The 21,492-nt window shown below is 39.4% G+C and overlaps 1 protein-coding gene and 2 pseudogenes across 1 annotated transcript; all 3 read right to left on the bottom strand.

Moving 5' to 3' along the window:
* Positions 1–5,547: 5,547 nt before the first annotated feature.
* Positions 5,548–6,488, bottom strand: LOC144253902 (olfactory receptor 7D4-like; annotated as a pseudogene).
* A 6,656-nt stretch (positions 6,489–13,144) lies between these two features.
* Positions 13,145–19,510, bottom strand: LOC144253901 (olfactory receptor 7E24-like; annotated as a pseudogene).
* A 681-nt stretch (positions 19,511–20,191) lies between these two features.
* Positions 20,192–21,022, bottom strand: LOC144253900 (olfactory receptor 7E178-like). Its single transcript, XM_077796559.1, has one exon. The coding sequence runs from the start codon at positions 21,020–21,022 to the stop codon at positions 20,192–20,194; it is 831 nt and encodes a 276-aa protein (XP_077652685.1).
* Positions 21,023–21,492: the final 470 nt, after the last annotated feature.

Below are 21,492 nucleotides of genomic sequence, written 5' to 3'. Positions count from 1 at the left end.
GCAACTAAGAACAGTGCAGGGAGGAAGAGCAGGAAGAAAAGATTAACATTAAATAGAGACATGAGGTGGGAGGGAAAGGGAGAGAAAAGGGAAATTGCATGGAAATGGAGGGAGACCCTCATTGCTATACAAAATTATATATAAGAGGTTGTGAGGGGGATGGGAAAATAAAGAAGGAGAAAAATGAATTACAGTAGATGGGGTAGAGAGAGAAGATGGGAGGGGAGGGGAGGGGGGATAGTAGAGGATAGGAAAGGTAGCAGAATACAACAGTTACTAATAGGGCATTATGTAAAATTGTGGATGTGTAACTGATGTGATTCTGCAATCTGTATTTGGGGTAAAAATGGGAGTTCATAACCCACTTGAATCAAATGTATGAAATATGATATGTCAAGAGCTTTGTAATGCTTTGAACAACCAAAAAATAAAAATTAAAAAAATAAAAAAATAAAACTCCATCATGCACATACACTACATTTTTTTTATCCATTTATCCACAGACAGACACATACATGATTCCATTACTTGGTTATTATGAATTGTTGCACTGTACATATCACTATATATGCTGATTTTAGATCTTTTGAATTTTTTATTGGTTTATTTTAGTTCTTTTAAATAAATTCTAAGACATGGTATAGCTGTGTCCTATGGTGGTTCCATTCATAGATTTGGGGGACTCTGTAGTGATTTCTACAGTGGCTGTGAAAAATTTATATTTTTCCCAAAAATGTGCAAGTGTTCTTTCTCCTTACCTCCAAACCAGTGATAATTGTTATTTGCATTCTTAATGATTGCCATTTTAATTGGAGTGAGATTAAGTAGTAGAGTAGCAAAGATTTTCTGTCATTGTGAAGATTCTCTCTTCACATTCTTAATTATTTCCCTTGCTATGTAAAAGCTTTTTCATTTGATGCCATCCTGTTTATTAATTGTTGGTATTATTTCTTTTAGGAATTCTAATGAGGAAGTCACCCCTGAACCCATATGTTGGAGCACTCAGCCTGTGTTTTCTTCTGGGATTTGCAAAGTCTCTGGTCTAACTCCTAGATCTCCCATTCATTCTGAGTTGACTTTTGTGCAGGTGAGAGTTAGGGATCTGGTTTCATTCTTCTATGTATGGATTTCCAGTTTTCCCAGCATCTTTTGTTACAAGGGCTCTTTTGTTTGCCTTTGTCAAGGTCAGATGATTTTGTCTGCCTGGGTTTGTTTCTGTCTTCTCTTCCCTTGGTCTGCGTGTATATTCTTAGGCCAGGACCTGGCTGCTTTTGTCATGATAGTCTTGCGATATAATTTGAAGTCAGGTATTGGGATACCTCCAACATTGCTCATTTTGCTCAGAATTGCTTCAGGAATTCTGGGTCTTTCATTATTCCTTATGAATTTTAGCACTTTTTTGGACACCGTTGTGCAAGCATGAGCTCTGATTTCCTGCAATTCAGTCCTCAGTACTTCTCTTTTTCCCCCTCTCATTCCTTCCTTTGTTCCCTTTCCTCTACCTATTGGTTTCTGTTTTATTTTTAATTTATTTAATAGTTTCACTTAAAATTAATGCAGTATAGATATACATAAAGGTAAAATTCAGTGAGGGAGAGGCAGGCGGGGCTGGAAAAGGGAAGAACCTGGGACAGAACTGACCAAACCATCCTGTGTGCATGTACGTCTTCTTCTGAGTAATGTCCATTCAGGTCCTTAGCCCACTTTTAAAGAAGCTGTTTGTTTTCTCACTATTGAGTTGTATCTTTATACATTTCCATTCTTCTCTGTTTCTTCTTTTTATGTTCCTAATATGCTTCATTTTCTTTTTGATGACTTTTGAGGCATAGAGATTCTGATTTTGATAAGTTCCAACATAACTATTTTTTGCTTTATTTCTCATTTGTTTAATGTAGGATGTAAAACTCCATTGCAGAATCTAAGATAATGAAGACATTACTCTGTTTTATTCTAAGAATTTTTATGATCTTATCCATTACAATAAAACTATTGAACATTTTTTGAGTTAATTTTTGTACATGTTGTGCCTTCCAATTAGGGGTCTTCTAGCCAACAAAGCAGGCTTTCAGAAGTGGAGGAGACTTTACCCCAAAACAGGAGTCTAAAAGTTCACCACCACCACATGTCCCTTAAGAAATGCTCAAGAGAGTTATTCAAGCTGAACGAGAGCCCACTAATGAGTAAAACAAAAACATACAGAAGTGTATAAAACTCACAAGTAAAACAGTCAAATTCAGAATATTCTAATACTGTCCACAGTGGTATATAAATCACAGAGATTTTTAGTATGATATTTAAAAGACTAAACTATTAACATACTAGGAACAATAATATGTTAAGCAAATGAAATGTAAAAAGACAGCCTCCGTTTATGAACACATCAAATGAACCCATTATTACATATAATTATAATGCAATAATAAACCAAGACACACAGGAGCAAGCGAGAGAAAGAAAACACACTGGGGGTTAAAATGGAGCAAACTGAGCTTTATGTGTTTGTCAATGTGTTACAATGAACTCCACTATTATATATAACTACAATGCAATAATAAAGAACACACAAATTGGAAAACTGGTGTATAAAAATGTCCAGTATTGATAATCATCCAAGTAATGCAACAAAACCTACAATGAGAAGTCATCTTGCACCAGTTATAATTGCTACTCATTATAAAGACCAAAAATAGCTGGTGTTGGTGAGGACTCACTGAGCACCATTGGCAGAAAAGTAAATTAGTACAGCCATTAGGGGAAACAGTATGAAGATTCATCAAAAAACTAAAAATAGAATTACCATATGATCCAACAACATCACCAATGCATTTATATACAAATGATACGGAATCAGTATGTCAAGACACATGCCTAGCCCCACCATTACTCACAATATCTAAGACATGAAATCAACCCAAATGCTCATCATCAGATGAACAGAAAAAGAATACGTGGTCTATATACACAGTGGAATCCACAAAAATGTAAAACAGAAGTTCCATGCTTTACTACAACATAGAACTTGGAGGACTTCATGTTTAGAAAAAGAGCCAAACATAGAAAGGCAAACACTGCATGAACTCACACATAGGTGGACTCTTAATAAGGCTTGTAGGCACAGAATGAAGTGGTGACTACCAGAAGCTGCAAGGAGGTGACTTAGGTGGCTTGGTAAAGATCATTAAATCTCTGGGAGAAAGGAGAAATAACTTCGCAAATTATATTGCAAATCCTGATGAAAAGAAAAAGTGGAAAGAAAACATACAGAATGGGGCAGGTGCTGTCAAAACACACACCAAAAAGGGGCAAGTATCCAAAATATATTCAAGTCAAAAACAAAAATATGAGTTACATAATTACAGAAGAGCAAAGGATTGAAAAGCTATTGCTCCATGGAAGACCACCAGTCTCCAACAAGGATAAGCAAAGGCGCTCCGTCGGTCAGAGAAATTCACATCAGAGGCACAGCGATACTCCACTTCTCAGCCATTAGGAGGCTATGATCATAATTTTTCCATTATTGTCAAAACAGAACCTTTATTAGTTTTCATTAGAAAGTGCTTGCTTTACAGAAGAAATTGTAATAACTACGTATAAAGAGTAATCATGTTTTTGAAATCATCATTTTTTAAAAAATTAGAGCATTGGGCTGGAGATACAGCTCAGTTGGTAGCATGCTTGCCTCGCATGCATAAGGCCCTGGGTTCAATTCCCACCACCACACACACACACACAAATGAGCATTACCTATGTTTAATTTTAATATTAGTATGATAATAGTAATGCAGTATTTTCATTGTTATCCTATTCTTATTAGTTATATAAACACAATTATACACCCTGATAGAATCACAAAAGCATGAATACAACCCACTCCAATTCAGTGCCCCCAACTCCCCTCCCTCCACTCCACCTCTTCAATCCATTTTCCATTTATACTTTTTTTTTTCTTTTTAATTAGTGACCTGTGGATGTTTTCAGGTCTAGGACTCGCCATGCCACATCCATGCTTGCACATACAAAAGTTGAGTCAGAATCATTCCACTGTTCTTCCCTTTCCCCATGCTTTCTTCATCCTTCTCAATTGGTATCATCTCCTCTACTGATTTTTCCTCTGTTTTGATGAAACTTTCTCTCCCTTTATTTTTAAGAAAAAAAAATATTGGCAACCGGATGTTATAACCCGAGTTATTGTAGTGAATGTAAAATATGTCAGCCACTCCTAAAAACATTTTGGTGAGTTCTCAAAAATGTGACTATGTAAATATCCCAGGATCCTGTCATCACACTCCTAGGAATATTCTCCAAATGATTGAAAAAAATATGGTTAAACAAATAAATGTACATGCGGGCTGATAGCAGTATTATTTAAAACACGTAACAGATGGACATTACCCAAGTGTACACCAATAGGTGAATAAATGAGCAAGTTCTGTATATACATATAGTAGAATATAACTCAGGCACAAGAAGGAAAGGGTCAAATTAACTTTTAACCAGTGAAACAGTCCAAAAGGAGGAAGGAGGGAATGAGAGAGAAAAGACAGAAACCAAGAAAGAAAGAAGGAGGAAGGAAAGAAAGAAAACATCAGGAGTCAAAATGGATGTATTCATATCTGAGACTTCCTCTTGGCTATCACCATGAATCAAATGGCCAAACCACGTTCAAAGTATATTCTGTTATGTCAAAAATCCAATCAATGTTTTTATGAAAACTAAGGTCACTGAAAGGTTAGAATCAATCTTAATCACACAGTCTCTCCTGCTCAGAAATGAGGCAAATGAGAGGAAATATCTCAAAGAAATGTATGGAAGAATAAATGAAGTTACATGTCTAAAAGCAACAAGCACGGTTTTCATATGGTAACCAATTTGCCATGATGCTGGTATAATTATCATTCCATTTCCACCAAGGAAAACAAGAACACAATCAAGTTAAGGTGAACAATATTAACATTCAAGAAGATAATTTTAAAACAGTACTGCATTTTAATAGACCCTTAGTTGTGCATATTTAGGTGCTAAATGTGATGGATATTGCAGAAACATCAAATCAGGGTAATTAACATATACATCACAGCAAATATCCATTATTTTTTGTGGCTAGAACATTGAAAATCATGAAGAGGATAATTTTTGAGGAAATCATGTCAGCCCTGGCACATTAAGTGCTTTAAATATCAAATTAGGGCTGTGAGAAGAGGTACAAACCTGTAATCCCAGCTACACTGGTGGCTGATGCAGCAGGATTGCAAGTTTGAATGAAAAGTAAGAAGGGCTCAAGATGTAGCTCAGTGGTAGAAATTAGAAATATGTGGAATACTTGCAAGCAAACTCACCAAAAAATGAGCTCTCAAGGATCATGTACACAAAAGAAATATTTTAAAGGAATTTCTAAAGTATTTGTTGAAGATAAGCAAATAAAATGCCATATACACAAAAGCCTTTCCCACTCTGGAAGGACTAGAGTGTGTGTTTTAGGGAGGACACCGAAAACCACATCATCTGACATGGGGCACACAACTTCCCCTTAGTTCTGAGGATCTACGTTCAGAACTCAGGGATCCCACAAAGACAAGAGGCTGCTCTGCTGAGGAGTCTCCCCAGGGCCCCCTTCACATCCCTGTTCCTCAGGCTGTAGATGAAGGGGTTCAGCATGGGGGTGACCACAGTGCACATCACTGAGGCAACGGAGCTTGCCTGGGAAGAGTGGGTCACAGAAGAACTGAGGTAAACCCCAAGTCCTGTTGCATAGAACAAGAAGACCACACAGAGGTGGGACCCACAGGTGGAGAAGGCTTTATACTTGCTCTCCATGGAGGACATCCTCATTAAGGAGGAGACAATCTGAGAGTAAGAGAAGAGGATCCCAGTCATAGGAAACACAACCAGCAGGGCACCTGCCACATAGGTAAAGATGTTATTGATGAGGGCATCAGAGCCGGCCACCTTGAGAAGCTGAGCCAGTTCACAGAAGAAATGTGGGATTTCAGTGCCCATAGAGAAGGTCAGTCTTTTCACCAGTAGAATCTGAATCAGGGCGATGCAAAACATGATGAGCCAAGACAGCAGCACCAGGAGGACACAGAGCCGGGGGTTCATGATGACAGTGTAGTTCAGGGGGTGACAGATGGCCACAAAGTGGTCGATGGCCATCAGAGTCACTAAAAAATTATCCACTCCAAGAAAAATATTATAAAAGTACATTTGAGAGAGGCATTCTCCGTAGGATATTTCTTTGCTGTGTGCCTGGATGTTCACCAGCATCTTGGGGACAGTGGTGGAAATGAAGCAGATGTCAGTCAAGGACAGGTTGGAGAGGAAGAAGTACATGGGGGTGTGGAGGTGGGAGTCAGAGCTGACAGCCAGGATGAGGAGCAGGTTCCCAAGCACTGTGACCAGGTACATGGACAGGAACAGTCCAAAGAGAGATCCTCTGAGAGGCCCAGGAGGAGGAAGTGGGATAGGGTTGTGTGGTTCTCTGCTTCCATGTAGCCAGTGTATCTTCTGAGTAAAAGAGGAGGGGAAAAAAGCAACATTCAAAGACCACTCACCTGGGACCTCAGGTAGGTACCACTTTACAACATTATTCTTGGATGGACATTCTTTCCCTACTGAGTTCTGCTATGATTGTGATTGATGGAACAAGTGGTACCCCATTTCAATTTAAATGTGTATAATTGTTCTGGCTTTATTCAATTTAGCAGAGAACTCTCTTACATCATCCACTCATTCATTTTACCTCTACTCTTTGAAATAATCAAGACACTATGTCAACTTGCCTCTATTTCCATGGGACATTCCTAAAAGGGAGGAAACAGTAGACAGAAACTCCAAGTGTGTTGAATCAAATTGATTTGGGCCAGTTTTAGGAAAGAATGATGGGTCGCTTCTATATGCAACAGACATGTTTTTGATTCCTCCCCTGTGCCAAGAAAACCAGTCTATGTGAAACCCAAAATGAAAGAGGGATGTAGCATTCCCAAATACACAGCATATGCATATATAGGGTCATACATAAAACATTCCCTACAGAAGTAGGAAAATGGTAACTTCAGATCAATTCATGCATTAGCTGAGTGGCCAGAGGATTAAGTTTGTCATTGGTAATAACAATAATAATGATAATAATAATATCTAAGTTTTATGTTGCCTTAACCTCATAGATGTCACATATTAATCACATGCAGAGAAACTATTATCCATTTAATCCTGACTCCCTACAGTTTTATCAAATAGAAATAAACTCAGATGAAAATGCTGAGTCTCAGAGACACAAACAATCCTCCGTACCTCTCAGAGATAATGAGTCTGGTGGCAAGATTCAAATTTGAAATGTGAGACTCTGAATCTGATCCAGTTAATATTTTTATCATTTACCAGAAAACAGAATGTTTCCAGCAGATGTCTCAATAAGGCTCAGCCACATTTTTAAAGTATTTCCAGCATCATGAGTAGACAAGAAATCAAACCTGATCTTAGGTTTGCTTTGAGACTGAGAGGACCATGTGGTGAGCTCAAGGAGGTTCTGGAGGGGGTCCAAGAGCATGATCTGTGCTGAATGATCATCAGCCTCCCCTACTGTGGCCTCTCCTGTGACCTGGGACTGTTCTTCCATTGTGCATGCAGCAGGCACCCCCACTGCTCTGCCCTGTGATCCCCAGGAATCCCACGAGGAAGAGCATCGTGGGCAAGGCTCTCTTCCTGCAGTGACAGGGAAGAGGAATGGCTGGTGGGCTTGCTGATGGGATGGTCTGCTAGGATTCTCCTGTGATGCCCTGTGCCCATGATCAGACAGCCCAGTACAAACAAGACTGCACTCTTTCCCACCTAACAAAGGAGTACAAGTTACATTTTCAAGTCACTTTTTCAATTTTTATGAAATAATAATAAACTGGACATGCATAACTCAAATCCAATAGTGCTTAAGAAATGAAACAAATAATGTAGAACACATTCCTCAGCACCTGCATCTGGGAAGCCCCCTATACCAGTTCATGAGGCTAAGGCTACTCTGATTTCCCTCATCCTGTTCATACCATCATGGTCCTTCATAGAGCTTAGGAAACACTTCAGAAGGACCCATTTCTGCTGTTTTGAGTGATATTTTTATGGGAAATAGAACTAGTGGAGGGACAGCAAATTTTTAATCACCTTAAACAGAAATGTAAACTTCACAGTCCCCAAAGCTGAAACTTTGCATATTGGTATCCTCTCATCTGGATCACCAAACAGTGACGTTTGTCCTCGTGATGAGGAACACTACCTCCAACAGCACTTCCCACATCCACTGGCTCCCTCTGCACTTACTGGGTCACACTGCTTCTCTGCTGGGTCATGACCAAGAAATGCACATCCCAAGACCCACCCATAATGGGTGCCCAGTAAAGACTCTGACTATGTCCACAGCATTCATATAAATACAGTGTCAGCAGCTTATGATAGGGACAACAACAGGTGGAGACAGACCTATGCAATCCACTGGTCAGGAAGCATCAGTGAGAAGGCTGGAGTCACAGGCTGATGACTTGCTGTTAAAGGACCATGGAAGCTCAATGCACACAGCTCCTAATTAGTCAAATAGGTCCATGTTACCCCATCTCTAAGGACCTCTGAACATTCATGGAGGAAGCAAAGCAAAATAATGTCCACAAACTTTTTGGATCCTGACTCTAATTAGGAGGAAACTTGTGTGTGCTACTTCTTTCATTTTTTTAAAAAAGACATATCTTCTTCAAATGTCCATTTTCATTGGGGGAATATGTAAATAAAAACTATAACATTGTGACCATACCAAATGAAAACTTCACTCACATTAATGACATTCACTTGTTCTGCAGAAATCACCATCAACCGTGTCCAGAAATTTTTGATTTTCCAAAACTGAAACTTTTACCCTTGTCTAAAACTCTTCATTAGTCCCACAATACAGTCCAGACAACCACCATTCCTCTGTGAAACATAAAGAGGAAACAGTCATCCATCCCTTAAATATCTAATAAGGAAGAAAGAACTAGGTTTTTTTGTTTTGTTTTTGATCATTTATACTGACCTGTTACAGTGCTTCACTGTTTGTCTGATCATAAATCATCACATTTATAGCACCAAGGATGCCCTGGAACCCAATTTTTCATAATATACTATGATATCTACAATGTTAATTACCAAAAACAGTAGGAATGGTGGGGTCAGCAATTGCTAATCAAAATCAGTGAGTAGCCATGAACTAGATCTGACATTAAAGCAAACAGCAGGTGTCAACTATGTCATCTGCAGCAGTAATACTGGCACATGAATGGATCTAGTCTGTGAAGGACACACTTCCATAATAAATGCTTTAACCATAACATGGCACTTAATTCCAGGAATGAACATCATTCAGTTTGTCACTTTATTATTGCAACAATCTTTTGAACATTCTTTGGCATGTATATTGACAGGCTCCAGAGGCAGAGTAATGTCAGTCTGTCCATCTCTCTGTGCTCATACATCTTAATGGAATAATAATATTATCCATCACCACATGAAATATGACAGATAAGTTAAGCATGAAACCTAATAAATATTTGGTCATTATGCTTTTTCAAAATAGTAAGAACTCAATCATTAAGGAGTGAGTCTACTCTTGCAGTCAGCTTTTTTGTTGCTGTGATCAAAAGATCTGATGAGAACAACTTAAATGAGGAAAAGTTCATTTGGCCCGTGGTTTCAGAGGTTTAGGCCAGGTTTAGTGCAATCCATAACTCTGGGCCCGAGGTGAGGCAGAACACCAGGGCAGGAGGGCATGGAGGAGGGACACAGCTCAAAACGTGGCAAATGGGACGCAGAGAGAGAGAGAGAGCTCCTCTCGCCAGGAAACAAATAGAAACCCAAAGACATGCCCCTAGTGATCTGCCACCTCTAGCCACCCTCTACTCACCTTCTGTTCCCACCCAGTTAATTGGTCAGTGGACTAATAGGCTGACTAGGTTACAGCTCCTGTGATCTAATCATTCACTGTGAACCTCCTTGTGTTGCCTCACACCCAAACCATAACAATCTACTGTGGAATGCAATTGCCAAAGCACACTGCAGCCTGGGAATGATGTGCGACTCTAAAGCGTGTCTCTAAGGGTTTCCTGTCACTTTCCACCACTTTACTTTCCCTAGGCTCATGAAAGTCTCTACCACTGTTTTTGAATGTTGAAGATACTGTTAAGTTCCGCAGTCTGGCTGGGCACAATTCAGGAGCCACTTGTCAAAAAAAAACTAACTTTATTTTTAGAACTACAAACGCCAAACAAAACAGCTCCTCAGGAAAAAACCCTCAGAGCCCAACTGCCACCACTGGCTTCCACAAGCCTCTCCCTCACACCAACCTCCCCACCTCCCACAATCCTCCTGCTCTTGAGGCCGATTGGCTGGGTCGTGTGGGTGGAGCCAAAGAAGTCCCCCAATGAGCAGCTCCGTGGTCTGAAAGGGCAGGGAAACAGCCCAATGAGCAGCTCCGTGGAGGAGCCAATCAGCTAGATGTTGCTGGGGCCACTGTGAACCAATCATCAGCTGGCAGTCTGAAGGGCAGGGAAACAGCCCAATGAACATCACAGCAGAGGAGCCAATCAGCTAGATGTTGCTGGGGCCGCTGTGAGCCAATCATCAGCTGGCAGTCTGAAGGGCAGGGAAACAGCCCAATGAACATCACCGCAGAGGAGCCAATCAGCTAGATGTTGCTGGGGCCACTGTGAGCCAATCATCAGCCGGCAGCTGGAAGTTTGCTGGCAGCTGGAAGTTTGCTGGGGCCCCTTTGGCTGTGGCTCTCAACAGTTAAGGGCTGGGGATACAGCTCAGTTAGAAGAATGCTCGACTTGCATGCACAAGGACCTGGGTTCAATCCCCAGCACCAAAAAAAAAAAAAAAATGCTGTTAAGTGGAAGAATAGGGCTCTTGTGTCCATGACACAGACACAAAAGACAGCTATTCCATCTCATATAAGACACGTTCCTAAGAATGATGTGAGTACAGAAAGGAAAGAATCCAGTGCCCTGAAGCCATACTGATTATGCCCAGGATCTGTGGGCAGAGAAAAGGTCTAGTCAATAGTAAATGAACTTTTTTTTTTATCTCCTCTCTGCCAAACATGGTATAGGATTTGGGGAACCAGAGATTAAAAGATTTAGTCATTCCTATCTAAATACACAGCACATACCTACAGAAGGATGACATTAAAATGCAACAATAAAGCAATAGGAAAAGAGTAACGTAAGATGAGGACATGTTTTAATTGAAGGGTATGGAGAATGATCTTGCCATATGAATAATGACTATCCAACATGTATTTGCCCCTATTTTACACATTCAATGCATGGAAATAGGGAACAAAACCTTTTCTGTTTAATTTGTATTCAATGCAACTGTATAAAATAGAATTCACTTCAGATGACAATCCTGGTTCTCAGTGACACTAACAACCATTTAGATGTTCAGGAAATAATAAGTGGAGCAAACTGCAGTGAAATTAAATTGTGAGTCTCTAGGACTGGTGTTTCCTAATATTAGCAACATTCTAAGAAGAGGTCCAGAGGCCTCAACTGCAGGCACATCTCAGGTACACTCTGACCACTCTCCAGTTTCCTGAATCATAATAAAATCAAGGCAAGACTCTGGGTCTCCTTTTCACGTTCAGTGGGCTCATTGTAAGAATGCAGAGGATGTGGGCAGCTCCAGGGATACCCTGTGGGTATACCCTGTGTGTCCAGCTATTGTTGCATACTTTTTCTTTGATTTTTTTTCCCTCTTCTCTGAGCCATTCTTCCTTAATTGGTGCAGCAGATGCCAGGCATTGTGGTGTCCTGTGATCTACCGGATATTCCAGGACTAAAGTTCACAGGGAAGAAGGGGCCCCATCCTGGAATGAGAGGAAAGTGAAAGCACAGGTTGGTTGTGAAGGGGACAACCTGCCCATGTGCCCTGTGTCTCAAATCCACAGTGCAATTCTAACATGGCTACAGTTATTCAACCTAAAAACCTAGGTTGAGTTACCCAAAAACCTGAGCCCCATTTTTGTAAAATAAAAAAGTGCCTGGAAAATTTTGCAGATGAAGTCAAATAATCCGTGTGGAACCCTGGTCAGCATCTGGCACTCAGGAATCTCCCATTAGCAATTCATGATGTTATTTATGGTTGCTCTCCTTATCCTCATCACCTTCATACACCTTTGTAATGCTTAGGACAAGGGTAACTAGGTGTATTTACTCCTTTGTGGAGAAAACTCTATGAGAAATAGAGTCATTGTGGCAGAAAAAGAAAAATTTTACATAAGATTTTGGTTACCATCGCCACTAACAGTCCCCCTGTGGCTACCCAAACATCATGTTCATCCTGTGGAAAAAAAGGAGGCAATGCATAGGACATTCCCTCTTCCAATCTTTGCCTCCCACAGAAGTTACTGCTTGCACTGTGTATCTGGTAGGTCAATAACCAGGAGAGCAGCCCCAACACACCTCCCTCATGGGAGTACCATGGCCCCATTCAAGATGAACGCCCATGCAGTTTTGGATAGCAGGTTGTTGGTGCAAATAATCAAGGAAGAAAGAGACACAGGTATGGAGCCCACTAAACTAGGAACCATCAAGCGGAAGGGTAGAAGCAGAGGCTGAATGTGACCCTGGAGGCTCATGTCTCAAAGCTCATATTTAGTCCTATTTGTCCAGGTAAAAACAAAACCTAAGAAGTTCATATTAATGATGGAAGAAGGGGAGAAAATAAATGTCAAAAATGTTATTTGGCTCTTCCACTACTGATACGAAGTACATGCGTCCTATTTATTTCTTTAATTTCTTTTATATGTTTTATTTGCTTTTTATTTTCATTTCCATTATGGCAAATTCAAAATTTCACTAAAATGAATAACTTTCATCAGTGTCAAGGGCACAGTTCAGAGGTATTCATTACATTGATGTTATTGTGAAAATATCATCATCATCCACCTACAGAATTTTTTTTTTATTTATTCAACATGAATCTATTTTTCCTAACACTGGCCACCATCATTCACTATGAAATAGCAAAACCATGAAGCTGAAGAAAACAGTATTATTACGAAGGAAAAATTGACAGTTTTGCTGTATTTTCCAACAAATATTGCAACTGGACACCACAGGTGCTGAGATTAGACTGTTCTCCTGTGCAATCTCTTCAGGGCACGCTTAACGTCCCTGTTCCTCAGGCTGTAGATGAAGGGGTTCAGCATGGGAGTGACCACAGTGTACATCACAGAGGCCACCACACCCTTTCTGGGAGAATGTGATGCAGCTGATCCAAGGTACACTCCAAAGGCTGTTCCATAAAATAGACAAACAACTGCCAGGTGAGACCCACAGGTGGAGAAGGCTTTGTACTTCCCCCCTGATGACTGGATCCTCAGAATGGAGGAAACAATTCTATATTAAGAAAAAAGAATTCCTGAGATGGGGAGTAAACCATAAAAGGCACCAATAACATACTTGACAATGTTATTAGAAAAAGTCCCAGAACAGCTAAGATTAAGGAGTTGGGAAGGGTCACAGAAGAAATTAGAAATTTTCGAATCCTGGAAATATGTGAATTGTAAGACAATCACATTGTGTAGCTGGGAGTCAAAAAGGCTAACCAAAAATGACACCAAAACTAAGAAGCCACAGAGGCAAGGACTCATAATGACTGAGTAACGTAGGGGTGACAGATGGCCAAAAAGCGGTCATAGGTCATCACAGTCAATAGAAAATCATCCATACATGCAAAAATGATAAAAAGAGACATCTGTGTCAGGCAGCTCACATAGGAGATGACTCTACTCTGAGTTAGGATGTCCACAGTCATCTTTGGGACCGTGGTGGAGGAGAAACCAATGTCAGCCAAGGACAGGTTGGAGAGGAAGAAGTACATTGGGGTGTGGAGGCGGGAGTCTAAGGTGACAGCCAGGATGATGAGCAGGTTCCCAAGCACTGTGATCAGGTACATGAACAGGAACAGTCCAAAGAGGATGGGCCACAGGTCTGGATCCTCTGAGAGTCCCAGGAGATGGAATTCTGAGACACCCGTCAGATTTTGTAGTTCTGTATTTGTTGGACACCTTGTGAAGGGTGGGGAGAGATGTTGGGGAAAGGAAGTACATAAACAGGAACCCAGCACTCTGTATTAATTTGAATTCATTTGAATTCATGTATTCACAAGTATTCAAACTTGAAGTCAATACTCTTTGAACAAAACATTTATGGAAAATCCAATTTTTTAGACACTTTCATTATTGATTTCTGTGTTAGACCTGTCCTTCCATTTGCACCTATATATGAACACTCAAATGAACCATATTAGAACACCAGGAGTATTAGAGAAAATAAGTCCATAATCACAAGAAAATGCAGCCTATTCTTTCAGAAAAGAAAATATATAAAGGGTAATAGGCCTCCTCATATGTAGAAAAAAATCATTCTAAAAAATAATTCTAATGAAAGGAAATTAAGAAGTTGCCCAATATATCTTGCTTTATTCTAAGTCCTTGGGGACAAATTCTTTGAGTTACAATATTAAAAACATTAAGTTCTGCATTCTCTTACAATTGTATCAATGTTGATTGTTTTCAGTCAGAAAAAATTTTATGTGCAGTTTTTCTTCTAGAGATTTTATTTTTCTGATTCCTCTCCTCTTTAAATGTGTACTTTAAAAGTTATGCAGTAATAAACAAGTATTCTTAGCTTTTGTCGAATTCAAATTTTTTATGGTTTTATAATAATTGAAACTAATAGTGTGATTCACTGTGACATTTTTGTGCATAATAAAATTTGGACAGTTTAATTTCCAATTACTTCCTTATTCTCTCCTCCTGCACCCCATTTTGATAAACATGGTTAAGTTCACATAATGAATGGTACCACTGATGATGCAAATATCCTGGATGCTTACATTATTTCTTTTATTGATATAAAATGTGACATTATTGTACACTGAAACTGTCAATAATTTATCGATAATAAAAGATAAGAACCTTCTTTGAATATTTTATTTTTATACAGGCTTATTTGGGATAATTCATGAAATATATGATATATAAAAATGTTCTTTTTAATTATTGTGTGTTATTTCTACACTGGACTTGATTGGGGCCTTGAATACTTCTTCACGGAATTTCAGAACGTAACCTATCAAATTTACAGATTAAGACCTTAGTACCAAAGAAAGGCCCAAGCATAGGTTTATGTCCCAACATTATTTCTGCTTAATAGATTTTCACATGAATATTTCCTGATATATGGATTACAATTACTTACTTCACTTACTTGAAGGAAATTAGGTTATTTTTAGGATTTATTTAGGAAAATATGCCAAAGAGAAAAATAAAAGAAATAATGTAAGCATCCAGTATATTTGCATCATCTATAAAATGGCAGTGATAATTATCTCCTGTTTCTGTTTTAAGAGAGTATTTTTAAAATCTTTAAAATGTTAATGGTTTGGGGGCTCATTAGTTAATACGTTCACCTGTGGAGATTTTTACTATTAGTGCACCATAGTTATACATACAATTGGGATCATTTTGACACAGCCAATGGATATACTCACCTCCACACCAGTCCCCAAAACTTCCTTTTTCCATTCTCTCTTACCTCTCCTGTGGAGATTTTAATATATTCAGATACCTTGGTCTCAAACAAAAATCACTTTAATCAGAATGTGCATTTGAAGTTCTTGAGTAACAGGGTTAAGAACTCCAACTTTAGAATATTTTCTGGCATTTTGAAAATTCTGCATGGATATTAACTTTGCTACTCTCCATTAATACACACTATCCATATTAAAATAAAAACATCTGATAATATTTGCATCAATACCCACATTTGATAGAGGTCTGAATAATTACCTATGAAAACTGAGTTCTTTGTATCTCTGTAAGAGACCATTCTCCTGCAGACCTGTCCCCAAACACAGCTACAGTCATGAATCGGGTGGGTGAAGTTCGATGTTGATGTTTCCACATCAGTATCAATGTATGTGTCCATAAACAGTTTTCCTTAAAACTTACCTGAAAAGTACTTAATGCTCATCTAAGTGGCTTACAAGAACCCCTATAACCCTTGAAGTGTGCTAGTTTGCATCCACATGTGGATTAAAGTCACTCATGAAATACACACATCTACGCAAAGGCTTTATGTGATGTGCACTATTACCCAAAGGAGGAACATCAGTTACCTTATTAGTTTATTATTATGCAAATCCTCTCAAAATTCTTCTGCCTTTCACAATTTCACAAAAGTGAAAATTACTATATAATAGTGGAGAGAGGTTATATTTTGAATTTTCCACAATCGATGCATATTCAGTGTAATAACTGATCACCTGCATACACTATCCCAATAAAAAAAACAGTCATTGTCATATGTGAAATTCACTTTTTCTTAAGATTTACCAACAAAAATATCACTGAGGTCCTTCTAGTAATAATCTTTCCAAGACAACTAATCAAGGAAATTTATATTGTATTGGAAATACTATTTCCATGTGACTCAAAAAAGAGAAACATTGTCCTGCAATGGAAGTTAGCAAATCCAGGTTTTCATGCTATATATTGACCTGCCTCACATGCAGAACATGTGTAAACTTTCCACCTCCCAAAAGCATGTACTACTTAATGAAATTAGGGAACATAATGCCTGTAAGGACTATTATATGACCTTGGAAGATCAATACACAGAAATTATAAAGATTAATTAGTCTATAAAATCCCCATCTCCAGGGATTTCCGATCATTAATGGGGAAGCAAAGGAAAATGAATGCTCATATAAGTTTCTGGCCCTAACTCTAATTAGGAAGAAGTGTATATGTTCTATTTGTTTTATTTCTTTGCTTTTTAAGATACATCTGTGATTAATGTCCATTTTATTGGGGTACAGTATAAATACAAAAATGACCATTTGAACCACATTAAGTACACATTTTGGTGACATTAGCTGCATTCGCATATCTGTACCATGATCACTATCATTCAAATCCAGAAATTTTCCATCTTCTAGAATTTAGCTGTGTACCCAGGTGAAAAAACTCACCATTCCTCCCACCCCAACCCAGTGATCATCACTCTTCTCTGAAGCATGATGAGAAGAGAGTCATTCAAACAACAAGCAAGTGCTCAGGGAAGGGGCATTTCCATGACTGGAATTTAATTATGTTGTATTTTCCAGCCTGCGTTACCATCCGGTGACTCAGATCCTGAGAATGCTAGCAGCCTCCTCAATATTGGAGTAATGACTCTGTTCCTCTGGCTTAACTGAAGTATTCTGCATACAGGTGCCTACTGCACAACCATGGAGACCAGCACATCTTTTCTACACTTCAAAGGTGCTTGAATTTGCCCCTATTTTATACTTCCAAGTCATGGTAATGGGGAACAAACATTTTCTGTTTTATTTGTATTCAATGCAACTGTATGAGTAGAATCCACCTCAGTTGCTGGTTCTCAGTGACACTAACAACCTGCCCTGTGTTCAAGAAATGATAGGTAGATCTAGCAGCACTGATGCTAAATTGTGAATCTCTGGGTCTGATGCATGAATTTTTTAATGTTTTCCTAATATTAGGAACATTCTAAGCAGAGCTCCAGAGGCCTCAACTGCAGACACATCTCAGGTACACTCTGACCACTCGTCAGTATCTTGAATCATAATAAAATCCAAGTATGACTCTGGGTCTTCTGTTCATGTTGAGTGGGCTCATTGTAAGAATGCAGAGGATGTGGGCAGCTCCAGGGATACCCTGTGGGAGAGGTCTGTGTCCAGCTATTCTTACCTACTTTTTCACTGATTTTTTCCTCTTTCAGTCATTCGCCCATGTGCCCTGTGTCTCAACTCCACAGTGCAATTCAAATGTGGCTGCAGTAATTCAACCTAAAAACGTAGCATGAGTTACACACAAAAAAAACTGTTCCATTTTTGTAAAATAAAATAAAGTATACCTTAGGGAAAACCTTGCAGATGAATTCAGATAAACTGCATGGAACACTGTTCAACACCTTGCACTCAGGAATCTCTTATTAGGAATTCATGATGCTTTTTATGGTTGATCTCCTCATCCTCATCACCTTCATACACCCGTATAATGCTTAGGAGAAGTATAAATGGAATGTATTTACTCCCTTTGTGGAGGAAACTTTATGGAAAATAGAATCATCGAGGCAGGAAAAGAAACGCTTTGCATGAGATTTTGGTTACCATCACCACAACTAGTCTCCCATGTGGCTACTCAAACATCATGTTCATCACTGTGAGGAGGAGGTAATGCTTAGGACATTCCCTCTTCCAATCGTCATCTCCCACAGAACTTACTGGTTTGCCCTGTGCATCTGGTAGGTCATTTCCCAGGAGAGCAGCCCCAACACACCTCCCTCGCAGGAGTACCATGGCCCCACTCAGGATGAACGTCGATGCAGTTTTGGATAGCAGGTTCTTGATGCAAATAATCATTTGCAGAAAATAGATGGAATGTGAGAATATTATGTTAAGCAAAGTAAGTCAAATTCAGAAGGTCAAGGGTCACATACTTTCTTTCATTTGTGGAAGATAGAGAGGAAAATGAAAAGAAAAGTGGGGCATTATTGCATGAAAAGCAAAGGGAGGTCAGTAGAGCAGAGGAAATGAACCAAGGGGTGGAAGAGGGGAGAAGATTGGGGGAGTGCTGGGGAGTGACATCACCAAATTCTGTTGTTATATTGTGTGCATGTACAAAAATGTAACAATATATGCCAACACTGCATACAATTAAAATGCACCAATAAAAATGTAAAAGAAAAAACTACAGAAATCCACTTCATCATCAAAAAATTATAATCACTGTTCTTGATAATAAATCTTGTAGGAGTTTTAATGACTTCATATAAAATTTCAGTTCTTGGCATCTCTGCCTGATACTCTTCTCCTGCACATCTCTGCCCTAAAAGCAACTACTCTCAGAAATTTTAAGGGTGGATTTTCCTGTCGTTGTCTCCATGTATGCATTTATTTATGTATACATAAATAGTTTTCTTAAGCACATGCCTAAAGAGTACCTAAATCTCACCTAGGGAATATACAACAAAATACGTATTGCCCTGCAATGTGCTGATTTGTTCCAACATGTAGTTTAAAGTTTCCCTAAAAGAGTACATACATCTACTTTAAAGGCTTTAAACTGCTATGCAACATTACCTGAGAGACAAACATTGCTACTTTTTTTTAGTTCATTACTACAATAAACATTGCAAAATCCTTGTGTACTGATTCATAGCATATAAGTGAGATTTCATATAATATGTGGATACACAAGTATTATATGTCCTCTGTGTTAATCACCTTTCTGTTACTGTGACAAAATGCCAAAGAAAAAAATCACGTATTGGAGGAAAAGCTTATGTTGTCTCATACCTTCAGAGATTTCAGTCCATTGTCAGCTGGCTCCATTGCTTGGAGCTGGAGGTGAGGCACAGCATCACAGAAGAAGGGAATGGCAGGGGAAAGCTGCTCACCTCATATCAGCCAGGAAGAAGAGACGGAGGAAGGGAGGGAGGGAGGAAGAGAGAGAGAGAGAGAGAGAGAGAGAGAGAGAAAGAGAGAGAGAGAGAGAAGAAAGGAAAAGAAAGGAGGGACAGAGGGAAGGAAGGAAGGGAGGGAGCGAGGGAGGAAGAAAGGAAGGAAGGAAGAAAGAAAGGAATAGAAATTGGCTAAGAAAAAGTTGCATGTCCCAAAGGCCCTCCCACAAGAACCCCCTCCCTCCAGATATGTGGCCCCTCCTACAGTTTCTCACACCTCTCTGAAATCCACTGAGCTCTGAATTCATCTGTGGACTAATCCACAGATGAGGTCCGAGCTCTCATGGACCAACCATTTCTCACCCAGCATCTGAACACAGCCATGCTTTGGACCAAGCCTTCAACACACGAGTCTTTGGTAGACAGAACAGATTCAAACTATACCAGTTTCCAAACAGATATTCACATTCAATGTTCACACAACTACAATGTTAATTCCAATTAAAAGTCCCAAATTATCTCTCCCAAAGAATGACAGCCATCAATCTGCTATTAAATATCTTGATACATAAAATCCAATAAATTAAAAAATATTATTAATAATGCAGTATTTACGGATTTATTTGCTTCATTTTATTGCATTTTCCTAACTACTTATCAAATGGAGGTCAAAATTCCTGAGATTAGACTGTTCTACTGAGGAGCCTCCTCAGGGCACCTTTAATGTCCCTGTTCCTCAGGCTGTAGATAAAGGGGTTCAGCATGGGGGTGACCACACTGTATATCACTGAAGACACCACGTCTTTCTTGGGGGAGGATGACACAGCTGAACCAAGGTGTGCTCCAATGCCTGTTCCATAAAATAAGCAAACAACTGACAGGTGAGACCCACAGGCAGAGGAGGCTTTGTACTTCCCACTCAAAGATGGGATCTTCAAAATGGAAGAAACAATTTCATAGTAAGATAAAAGGATCCCTAAGACTGGGAGAAAACCATAGATGGCACCAAGAAAATACTTGATCATGTTACCAGAGAAGTTGCCATAACAGAAAAGACTAAGGACTTGAGTAGGGTCACAGAAGAAATTAGAAATTTCCACCTCTGTGAAGTTGGTAAACCCTAATGCAATCAGAATATGAAGCTGGGATTCAAAAAGAGCAAACAACAAAGACACCAAAACTAAGAATCCACACAGATGAAGGTTCATAATGACTGGATAATGCAGGGGGTGACAGATGGCCATGAAGTGGTCATAGGCCATTACAGTCAGAAGCAGATCATCCATGCATCCAAATATGACAAACAGAGACATCTGTGTCAGGCAGCCCACAGAGGAGATGGCTCTGCTGTGAGTCTGGATGTTTGTGAGCATCTTTGGGACTGTGGTGGAGATGAAGCAGATGTCAGCCAAGGACAGGTTGGAGAGGAAGAAGTACATGGGGGTGTGTAGGTGGGGGTCAGAGCTGACAGCCAGGATGACAAGCAGGTTCCCAAGCACTGTGACCAGGTACATGGACAGGAACAGTCCAAAGAGGATGGGCTGCAGGTCTGGATCTTCTGAGAAACCACGAAGATGAAATTCTGATATGATTCTTAGATTTTTTTCTTCTATATTATTTGTACACTTTTTGAAATAAATGGGAAAAAAGAAACATGTAAACAGGCACCCACAGTTCTGTATGTATTTTGAACTCATATATTCACATATTAAGTATTCACACTTCTGGATTATACCCTTCAGCAGTATTTATCATTGTGATAAACCCAACCATATTGGAACTCTCATACTATTGGTTTCTCTGTTTTCCTGCTCCTTCTACATACACCTGCATTACAGACACTCAACAATGTTATAAGACCAATAATATAAGCCAGATGTTGTGGTACAGACCTGTAATCCCAGTGACTCAGGAGGCCGAGATAAATTCAAGGGCAGCCTCAGCAATTTGGCAAGGCTTTAAGCAACTTTGTGAGACCTTGTCT

This window comes from Urocitellus parryii, chromosome 3, assembly GCF_045843805.1.
Source record: "Urocitellus parryii isolate mUroPar1 chromosome 3, mUroPar1.hap1, whole genome shotgun sequence".
Classification (NCBI taxonomy): domain Eukaryota; kingdom Metazoa; phylum Chordata; class Mammalia; order Rodentia; family Sciuridae; genus Urocitellus; species Urocitellus parryii.
The sequence above is the reverse complement of the archived record's forward strand: the minus strand, read 5'-3'. Positions and strand labels throughout refer to the sequence as shown.

Coding starts and splice junctions, on each gene's coding strand:
- LOC144253900 (XM_077796559.1), bottom strand. CDS start 21,022: ATGTACCTGGTCACAGTGCTTGGGAACCTGCTTGTCATCCTGGCTGTC.